Consider the following 10,989-nt stretch of genomic DNA (forward strand, 5'->3'; position numbering starts at 1 on the left):
CTTGGCATAGTTCAGACTTTGAAGGCGGAATCTGTTCAGAGTGGTTTTGGGGTTAAACCCTTCATTATCCCTTCGCCTCACCGTGACTTTATAATACAGGGAACAAACAAGCAGGCCAGAAATCCTTCCTAAAACGCTTACTCGTGCACAGATTCCTAAATTAGCGGTTTTCATGTCTTAATACTCTGCTCTCTCAATGTCTAAGCAGGTTATGCGATTTCTACTTTATTGGCTGAAATGAGCAACATCAGCGTAACATATTTGTCTAATCTTGTATCACTTAAATGAAGGGAACCAAAATATGAAAAAACATAATATTCAAATGCCATTCAGTGTAACAATACAGTTTGATAAAATGACTGTACCCGGATCGGATTGAGGCATTCTGGGCATATGTTTGTGGCAACAGTTAAGACAAAAATATATCATACTATTTCATTATTATTGTTAGTTGTATTTTTATTATTATTTCATTTGGTTGTTGTAAAATTATATGCCACTGCAGGTTCTTTGAACCTAAACATTTACAAATAGGCCTTCATTATAAAATCAGTCACAAGTCACAGTTAGGTTTAGTCCTTTTATTTCTTGTTAGTGTTATTAAAATCCTTGTTACGCTTGTTTAGTCAATTCTCTTTTTATCTCTATGGTCTCTTTATAGTTCTCTTTAGTTATCGATTAGCCACACACCTGTTACTTGTTAAGATACCAAAGTTTGTAACTCATTCCCTTTGTTGGTTCTTGTAAGCTTAGTTTCTGTGTAGTTTGCGGTGTGGTGCTGTTTGTCCTGTTTATCCCGTAAAAAACGGATAAAGTACCGGCAGAAAAGTACCAAAACATTTTCCTTTATTTAACGGACATTTCCGTTAATGCTCAAATGTAATTTTATGCATTCAAAATCTAAAATACAGATAAAACAACAGTCTAAAATGAATACGGACAATATATTGTGCTTTATAAGGGTTTTATAAAGAGACCGATGTTTATTCATGTTTGTTTGAGGGTTTCACCATTGTATGATCAAACTGTTATCTTTGTATTTCTTTTACTAAAGATTAATAAATGATGAATATAGAATGCTCATAGTTCAAGTTTACATTTTCCTTCATGAAGCATTTATAAATGTGTTCATAAATGATTAATAAGTCGTTTACAAATGCATTATAAAGCAGTTATAACTGCATAAATAAAAAGCGGCGAAATAACGAAATACCTGTCAAATAGTGAGGCTTAACTCACATGGTATAAATGCTTAATAAGTGTATTTATTCATTATTCATTTGACTTGAAAGCAGGTTCATTATTATCTTGTTGTTGTTTGCAAAATAGGCTGAGACGGGAGATTGCAGGGCGTTATGTTAGTTTTTCTTATTATTGTATATTTCATATCTTATGTCACTTTTAAAACCACGTTGCTTACCTGGTCTGACCGTCTTACGACGCCCTCCAGAATGCGTTCAGATCAAAGCACGTTTTTCTTGCTTACCAAGATAAATGTATCAAACTTTTGATCGCTTTTTAACACCTAATGCACAAAGGTTGTTGTAAACTTGTTTACAACGTTTTATTAACGATTCAATTACTTCAATTTATTATTTATTGTAGAAACAATCTGACGTGAATCCAATATTTCGAAGTATTGACAGCCCAGTGCACTTTTAAGAAAAAAGTGGATGCATGTGAAGTATTTACATTAATTAAGCATTCATACCGTGTGAGTTAAAAATGTCTCACTATATGGAAGGTATTTCGTTAGAATCCCTTTTTATTAATGCAGTTATAACTGCTTTATAATGCATTTGTAAATGACTTATTAACGAACACGTTAACAAATACTTTCTAAAGGAACCTTAATGTAAAGTGTTACCAAGAAAATATTAATTACAGATACAATTATAGTCAATATGTGCTTCTACGCATTTTTGTTTTGTATAATTAACCTCATATTGCCTGATCCCCGGTGGTTTGTCTTTTTGCTCAATATTAGGAGCTGAGGAGCCATCACTTTTGGTCAACGTGTTTTGATATACACTTTCCTTTTATTCTTTTGAAGCACTTTGGTCACCTGCGTATTTATGTAGTGCTATAAAAATTACCATTGCATACATGACAACGTCATGCATGCACCCCTGATTCTCATGCATTTGTTTACTCATTTCCGACAGATCTTAATAAAGCAGATGAGGCGGTAATGTATGTCGTCACATTGATAATCATCAGTAAAACAGCTTATTTAAGCTTCAGTCAGTTTATCACAGTAGGAGACGAACGCTCGCCATCAATCTCAGAATGTTTGTCTCCCCGAGAATCAGTTTTCCTTCCAGAAAACACATTGTGTGCGCACCTACCCCTGATCTAATTCACCTGATCCTCTCTGTGTTCAAAAATATTAATCTGTGGAACTGTGGACTGTACTGTAAGCGGGCGTTGAGCACAAACTGCCAGATTAACAAGTCTGAGTACATGATCCTCCAACAACACATTCATGACCGGTGCCCGATCACATCGATGAACGCTCTTTGAATGATTTCTGTTTAGCAAACAAAAAACACCGGATATCGCCATATCATTTAAGCTGACGGAGTGGTTTTCATGGAAGAGGAAGCTGAGCGTTTAGTTGTCTTACCTCGAGTCTTAACGTGCTAACAGAGGATTAATGAGGTAAACGTGAAAAGCGGTTTAGCTGTTATGCTTAGGCAGTGCTCTTAATTACATTCCAGTCAAGTGTCCCGCGTGCAGTTGGACGGCATGATAGTGATGTCAGGTACAGGGGGGGGTCGGGGGGCTTAAGCCGGCAGATAAAGCCTAATAGAGATAACATGAATCTGTAATTAAAGATCTTTTTTAGTTAAGACCAGGAGCTGGCACTGGGTCGTTCAGAGCATCTGCAGTTCAGCTGCTGGACCGAGAGCTTCCTTCAGACTTCAGGTGACTTCAACCAGAAAGTCACCTTCAAGTATCCAAGTGATCTGGAAATATTTTGCTCTCGTGTTTTGATTATATTAGCATTATTGTCTTCCCGACTGAGAGTTTGGACATCATTTTGTTTCCGTGGCAGGGGTGAGTATTATCTTTGTGCATTTTTTGTTATTCTTTATTTTCCCTATACTGTCCACTTTTTGGGGATTTATTTATTTTCAGGTCTCCATATACAAAAATAAGTTTTATATTCATGTCAATTTGATCATGGATTCATTCCTAACAGATATATTTTGGCTGATTTATTTACAAATTTATGTAGAATAATGTAAAAATAGCAGGGCTGTCAGACGATTAAACACGATTTATCAGATGCATTTAAGTTTGTGTTTACATAATAAATGTCTGTATAATTTGCGAATTCATTTTGTGTTTATAAACACATACAAACACATATATAAATATAGTTTGGAAATATTTGCATGTATTTATTCATATTTACCAATCGTTTAAATTATATATAAACTTTTATTCATTTTTATATTTTATCTTAAAAATACCAGTGCATGTATGTGTGTGTGTTTACAAATCATGCACAGTACACAGACATATTGTACACAAACTTTTATTCTGGATGCGATTGATAGTGATTCATCGTTTGACAGCACAACAAAATACACAAATAACTTACTGAGAATTATGTAACTATAATTTCTAAATAAATCTAAACTTGGTATAGATCTTCAGTACGAACCTTTACAGAATTTGCAGAACGGTTCTTTTGGCATTTTATTTTCCAGCTTCATGAGGTCAGACCCTGAGATGCTTTTTATGCGTATTTGTTTAGCAGACAAATACATTCTGTACAAAATACAGTTTTAAGCAGTATTATAGTTATTATAGTATTATAGTACACCTACTGTACTATTGCTCTTTTATGACATATCGCTTATTGCTCCCCGAACTCTTTGTAAGTCGCTTTGGATAAAAGCGTCTGCTAAATGACTAAATGTAAATGTTATAGGAATTACTATCTATTCCGGGCTTTTATTGGCTGCTTTCTATTCACGTTTCAGTCAAAGTTATCCATCTGAAAAAAAAACATTTGTGAAATTGGTAAAAAAGTAGAAATACAGTGAACCTAAACTTTTAAACAAAAGTGTGTAACTTCATCTACCTATTTGATCACAATCTCAGATTTTCTGTATATACTGTATGTCTTACTACTGTATTCCGAGGGACTATATAAGAGCATCAGATGATTACTGTGGTCTTATCTATGACCTACACAAATACAAGACTTGATGTAAGTCGTCAGCAGTTTTCCTTTAATTTATTCCTTTAATGAGATTAGACAGAAGCAAATCCGTCCACCTCAAGCCTTGGACTTGGATATGGCATCACTTGTGTCATGGCAAAAACTGCACTTTTTTTTAAAACAGGCCATATGTTTAGGGTTTGCCTTTGTTGTATGTCACAATGAAGCAATTTATGCGATACTGTCTTTGTGATGGTGAAGTCTTTAATACTAGCAAATGATCAAGGCTGTTGGTGTCTGTCCTGGCAGATGTAATCCAATGGAAGCTCAACTTTGAACCATAAAATGAACCACAAACAATGTCTAAGCATTTTCCTTTCGTAAATTAGCCAGAGCATTGACATGGTTGACAGTTTGTTTCTCCATAAACCGATTGTATCTCAGATTGATCCTCGAGGTGTTTTTAGGACATCCCTGAGGCTAATGGAGGCTAATAGGCTTAGCACTAAGGGTGTATTGTCTGGTATGCTTACAGGCAAGGTTTGCTGAGGGTAAAACGCTAAACTCTGGGATTACCTCCAACACATCTCTTTAAAGTGCTGTATAGTCAGGATTTAGCTAATAGGATCTGAAGGGGGCTCTGAAGGTAGTTTGGGGGTTGGCTGACAGCAGGCCATTGCGCATATACGGGTCAGCAGATGTGGTTGGTTGGACTAACATGAGGATTACAGGACTCCGATTAGGTCGCCTCCTCATAAACGGTTAGTTTATCACATAGAAAGACATTTCACAGGCTGGTCCATAGTGAATAGAGCTAAGTTTATCAAAGAATAGACAGACATGTTGAGATCTGTTATCTCTGCTGAGTTTTATTCTGCCGGGGACGCTCTCGAAGGTCGGAAAATGGACAGATACTATTTTTTTATTTCAGGAAAGACGTGTTATGATGTCAATTTAAATATCACAACAGTAGGCTTCAGTCTATAATCTTCTCTTTGTTGTTTAAGCTTGGCTGAAAGGAGCAACGTGGCAGACATATTTAGCACACGAATGAGTAAAGTTTCAGCAAAAGAGGACAAGTGAACAGGTATTACATTTCTGTTAAACACTCTGAGGATTACGTTCTATGTTGTGAAAGTTTATTTTATTAGAAGAGTGTTGGACGAATATTGTTTTCTGCATTAAAAAATATATTTATTACTTAGACAAATCAATATTAGAAGTACGGATGGGATTTTGTGAGCATGTTTGTGCGAGAGAGAGACAACTGTATGTATATTATATAAATATGTATAACTAAATGTATAAATACTTCATTTAAATACAAAATAAAAGCATTATATTGTACATCTTGGCAATTCTAAGATTCATCCACTTTTTATGAGATGACTAATGTATTATTTTCAATATCAATATTTTATTGTAATGAGTCATTTGGACAATCCAGAATACTGCCCAAAAACCTCTTTATGTCATTAAGTCATTTTCTTATTTGTATAGGTGTGTTTGGCCTCAGAAGGTAGGAGGCGGTGTCATGACTCCTCGTGAGCAGCTGAGGAAGATAACAGCACTGGGAGAGCAGGGTGCTCTGGATGAGAAACACTGGTACCGACTGGTCAATGGCATGTCTGCTGGAGGTTAGAACTTTATGAAATAATCATATTCAGGGAAATCCCTCACATAAGTGTAGAATGCAAGGGTTCAAGGAAGATGTAAAGATGATGTTGTGTTGCAGACGCACACTTTTATCTGTGTGTGTTGTGTTAAGCAGAGCTGCGGCAGAGGCAGGAGCTCATGTTGAGGAACCAGATGGCCATGACTCCACAGATCCTGACTCAAGGTCAACAGAGACTACAGGGTGTACCCACACAGTTTGATCCCCGCTTCATGGAGAGGTTTGAATACTTTACATTACCTAGGGGATAGCTCAGGCAAAATGTATTCATCCTCTTGTGATTTAAAGCCTATGAATTGTTCTTCTGTGTAACACAAAAGAAGATATTTTGAGAAATGTCTCAGTAGTTTTGCGTTCATGCAATGGAAGTCAATGGTGGTCAGTGTTCTTTGGTTACCAGCGTTCTTCAAAATATTTTCTTTAGTGTTCTGCGAAAGAAGGTCATACGTGTTTAAATTGAGAAGATAATAAAACAAAGAAAAGTTTTGAATTATTAACATATATTCTTGCTAAACATCATCGTCGATGAAACGCCAATGAATAACCTCTATGTAGGGAACTGGTGCCGCCCCCTGAGATGGTATCCGCGGATGGCAGACAAATCCACATGGGTTCCCATCTTGGTCCGCCGCTGCCCCCAAATTCCAATGTCATTCCTGGCAGAGGTTTTCCAGGCACAGGTTAGAGTGAGATACATTATCATGTAGAAGAAGGGTTGCTAACTGAAGAAAATAAAATCAATTTAACAGAAAGAATGATTTACAGGTTATGGCTTTCTTCCCACCGAGAGCATGGAGATGGTTGCTAGAAGACACGAGTTAATCCACAAACAGAACATAGCCAGGTACCATTTTATTGCGTTTGATTCACACTATTTGCATTTTAAAGAAATTTTAAAACTAAAATTAAGCAAAGCACTTTGCAAAGCATTACATAAAAAAAAGATTTTGCTCAATTAAGGATGGAGATGAATGCTATCATGCACCAAAAAGAGTTGGAGAACGCCCAACAAAAGGGTCTCATTGGCATGGAGAATCCAATGATGTACCAGGGTATCCAACCCAACCCCATGACCTTCAGGGGTCGTCAGCGTCTTCCAGATGGCCACGACGTCTTTGTCCACCGCACCGCCCTTGAAGACCTGCATGCCAACAGTCTCCTCATGTCCAGTCCCTACCCACCAATCAGCACGCTGCAAAGAGAACGAGGACGCAGGGCAAACCGAAGGGCCACCAATCATAAGAGCTCAGATGGCAACGTCACTCTTCCCAAAGGCCAATCAGAAGAGAAGAACGTTGAACGAAGTCCAGGCGGTGCCTCCGGGGAAGACAAGGAGGTAGAAGGGAAAGGTGAAATGAGCAGTGAGGTCATCATTAGCAAACCACACCAAACCAAAATGGAAACTGAGCTGTCTTCAGGCAGCAGTAGAAAAAGTTTTAAGGATGAGACAGGGATTCGCAAGGTGTGTATCAGTAGACAGGAGGCCTGCGTGGAAGTCAACAACTTTGATGCGAGCAACAGTGACAAAGATATATCCAACCCGTGCTCGGCTTTCCAAGAAAAGTTTTTGTACCCATCTGCCCCCGGTCCACTTACAGGCATGCCCTACATGTTCCCCATGCAACCAAGTGGACTTCTACCACTGGGTCAGTTCCACTTAAGTGTAGTTTTTTGTACAGTTCATGAAACCTGTCCATTTGTTCAATAACATTTATTGTTTTGCTGAACCAGGAACTCCTAATATGTTTGTAAATGGAGAAGAGATGTCTTCTCTGGAGGATGTCCGCAAGTGGACAACTGACGATGTCTCCAACTTTATCAAGGAAATTCCAAGCTGCTCTGAATATGCACAGGTGATAACTAATGCTGTGATGAATTATGATTATGCTAATATACTATTTCTTACCTTTTTTCATCTAAAGAACCTTTTGTGAAACATAAAGTTTCTTCAGATGTTAAAGTTTCTTCAGATGTTAAAGTTTCTTCAGATGTTAAAGTTTCTTCAGATGTTAAAGTTTCTTCAGATGTTAAAGGTTCTTCAGATGTCAAAGGTTCTTCAGATGTTAAAGGTTCTTTGCGGCGAAAGATGGCATTGAAGAACCTTCGAGTGTAGTCTAACCCCATGAACATTTCATTTGTCATTTAATGCAGACTTTTAAAGATCATATGATTGATGGAGAAACACTGCCTCTGCTCACGGAGGATCACCTTCTAGACACACTCGGCCTAAAGCTCGGCCCGGCCCTCAAGATACGATCACAGGTATGTTTTGATTTCTAACAGTCATTCACTTCATACTAGAAAGGGATGGGAGAAGTCTTCAAAAGTCAGTACTCAAATTGGGGGAATCACTTACATGACTTTGATTTTGTGAATTTAGGGACATTTCTGATTTGCTACTTTCATACAGACTTTCATACTTTTCAAACATGTTTATATCAAATTAAATGTTTATATAAATAGACATTTTGTCATATGCATGTAAACAAGCCATTTAATTATGTCTGGACAAGTTTGATAGCAGCAAAAAAGTAACAAAATGTTTTGTTAAAATCGTCATTTGGAAAAGACGTAACTGGTAAGACTGGCAAAGTTTCTCCAAGCCAAAGAAAGTTTTATGTACATAACAAATGCTCATAATCTTACAGATATACCCTATTCCTCTGCACTGTAACATTTTGTTCAGAATTTACAAACAAAACATTACAGGTTAAGATTTGCTTAATAGGACTAGGTGTTATATCCCACTATTTCAGCACACTTGAATTGCCCAATGGGACATTTCCCCTACGGCTTATGCATGACACAGGGAGCAGTCTAGAATATGAATTCAGGAAAAGTTTCACTGGGTTCGACGGGTAGGCATCCTCTGTGTTCGGATGATTCTAGAAATACAGTACATACTTAGCCTTCCTTGCCATTATCAGAGAGAAATCACGTGAGTTGTGATCCCACTTTCATCACATCCATTATCCAGGGTGAAAGATTGCTTTTGGTGAGGTGCTGCTGATAATGCCTTTGTATTGTTCACACATCGTACATTGTGCACCTCAGCCTCATTGGCATCCTTTATTACACCTCAGCCAAGGGAGGCCCGTCGCAGATTGATCAGATCTGGGTGTGTGTTGCATTGATGCAAGGTCATCTGGCAGCCCATGCTGTGTCCATCTGCCTCAACCACTCGAACCGGCAGCCTTCCGGTCACGAGTCCAACTCATCGCTAACCTATTTTTAGTGCATTTATATTCCTCCACAAGACTTGAATTGCCTGAGTTGTTCCACATATTTAGCGTCTTTAAGGTCTGCGGTGTACCAATGTCCAAGGCTTTTGATGGGTTTTTCCGTGACCATTGGTGTGGGCTCACCCTTTATACAAAACCTCCAGCTATTGCCAGGTGGTTGTACTTTACTGTGAATTGGAATACAGAATTGGTGATGTATTCCTGCCCTGATGGATTTCAAGACCTTTCTCTGATGTTACCTTTGTCCAGCCGTGATGTAATATAATGTAACAATATAGTTTTATCTCACACAGAAATCCCACACTTCACTTTTAAAGGGATAGCTCATCCACAGATGAAAATTCTGTCATCATTCTGTCATAAAAACACAAAAATGATTAAAGAATGTTGGTAACTGAACAACAGCAGTACCCATTTACTTATATTGTATAGACACAAAACCAATGCAAGTCAACGGGTACCAACATTCTTCAATATATCTTCTTCCTGTGTTTAGCAGAGCAAAGATACGCATATGATGATATTTGTTTCTTAGAACAAAACAATAAGAGGATGAATGATAATTCTTTAGACTAATCATACTGAAATCTCCCGATCTAACTCATTCTCACATTGTTTTTATTTCAGTTGTCCCGTCGGATGGGTAACATGTTCTACAACATGATGAATTTGCCTCTGGCTGTGTCGGGCCTGCAGCCTCCGGCTGGGAAAAGTGGAGACAGATCATCAGACATCAGCTCTCCTCTCATCTGTAACAGTGTGGATATGCTCGGCAGTCCCAGAGAAACAGAAGCTCTTAAATCAACAGATCCTCTAACTGAAGCTGACAATCCATCTCCTACACAAATGAGTGACACCACCTGAAGAGAGCATACAGAAATACTGATATATTCACCTTTAAATCCAGAAACAACGGGTTTCTTGGGCCTGACAAACACTGACTTTAGGACACATTTTTTGCATAAAATATATTTTATGATGTGTGTAATGCAGTAGGTTTGTAACATCATCTCTGTCTGAGTTAGACTGTTAATGCAGTCCGTTCATTTTTATACAAATGTATATTAGTTGCAGTTTTTTATGTAAAGCTATATTTTGGTTTTTACTTTGAAATTCTGTATTTTTCTCTATTGTTTGCTATAAAATAAAAAATATTTAAATACTCTTGTGTTGTATATATCCTTAAGAAAATGACCTGTGGTCTAAACAGTTTGTATTACCTAGTTTTTCAAAAAGATATTCAACTCAGACAGGGGTGCAGAATAAGATTGTTAAAGTTATGTGGTCAAATAAAAAACTTAGTCAACCTGTGGTTAAATAAAACATTTATTTTTGGTCCATTTCACTGGTTTAGAGACACGTTAAAGCTGAAAAAAAAGCTTTTATTAGTAAATAAGCTTTACTAATAAACATCTTCTAAAATTCTTAGATTTTCTTTCGCATCTAAAAATGCGAAAGAAAAAACATAATTGAACAAAAATGTATTTCTCTAATTTTGATGTTATATTTTTAATAAAGGAAGCGTCCCAGAGGGTTAATTCACCGAGCTACATCATTAAAATTGTTAACAGTGTAGATATTTTATAATTGGAAACATTCACTTTTGATTCATTAAAAGACATTGAAAACTGTTAAATGTTCAAAATAAACATTTGTGTACTTGTCAATCGCTTGTTTTTCCAAATGCTTTTCTAACCCAGCTGTAAATACAACAAATGTCCATTTTAAACATATACACACTGGCAGATCATACAGTGACAGTCACTGTTTGTTTTTACAGATGCCAGAATATAAAAAGCATTTCTGGATTTTTTATTTAAAAAATGATTAAATTAAGAAATAACGTGCAAGTTCACATCATGCAAAACTTCATACATTGATAATGACTGTCAAGT

General features: G+C 37.0%; 1 protein-coding gene across 3 annotated transcripts; it reads left to right on the plus strand.

Annotated features, from left to right (window-relative positions):
• The first annotated feature begins 2,433 nt into the window (after positions 1-2,433).
• Positions 2,434-10,759, plus strand: samd7 (sterile alpha motif domain containing 7). Of its 3 annotated transcripts, none has more exons than XM_079452099.1 (10): positions 2,434-3,060; positions 5,185-5,264; positions 5,678-5,814; positions 5,949-6,072; positions 6,408-6,532; positions 6,618-6,696; positions 6,813-7,498; positions 7,584-7,705; positions 8,004-8,114; positions 9,722-10,759. In XM_079452099.1, the coding sequence occupies exons 3-10, from the start codon at positions 5,712-5,714 to the stop codon at positions 9,956-9,958; spliced, it is 1,587 nt and encodes a 528-aa protein (XP_079308225.1). In that variant the 5' UTR covers positions 2,434-3,060; positions 5,185-5,264; positions 5,678-5,711; the 3' UTR covers positions 9,959-10,759. The 3 variants fall into 3 exon arrangements, with proteins under 3 accessions (XP_079308225.1, XP_079308227.1, XP_079308226.1); XM_079452101.1 differs by lacking the exon at positions 2,434-3,060 and adding an exon at positions 4,853-4,938; XM_079452100.1 differs by lacking the exon at positions 2,434-3,060 and adding an exon at positions 4,888-5,072.
• The last annotated feature ends 230 nt before the right edge of the window (positions 10,760-10,989 follow it).

This window comes from Barbatula barbatula (assembly GCF_947034865.1).
Source record: "Barbatula barbatula genome assembly, chromosome: 3".
Lineage (NCBI taxonomy): Eukaryota > Metazoa > Chordata > Actinopteri > Cypriniformes > Nemacheilidae > Barbatula > Barbatula barbatula.

Excerpts from the sequence above, each read along its gene's own strand:
- samd7 (XM_079452099.1), top strand. The coding sequence starts at position 5,712 with ATGACTCCTCGTGAGCAGCTGAGGAAGATAACAGCACTGGGAGAGCAG. Across the intron at positions 7,499-7,583 it reads AAGTGGACTTCTACCACTGG|GAACTCCTAATATGTTTGTA; the intron begins GTCAGTTCCACT and ends TTGCTGAACCAG. Across the intron at positions 7,706-8,003 it reads GCTGCTCTGAATATGCACAG|ACTTTTAAAGATCATATGAT; the intron begins GTGATAACTAAT and ends CATTTAATGCAG.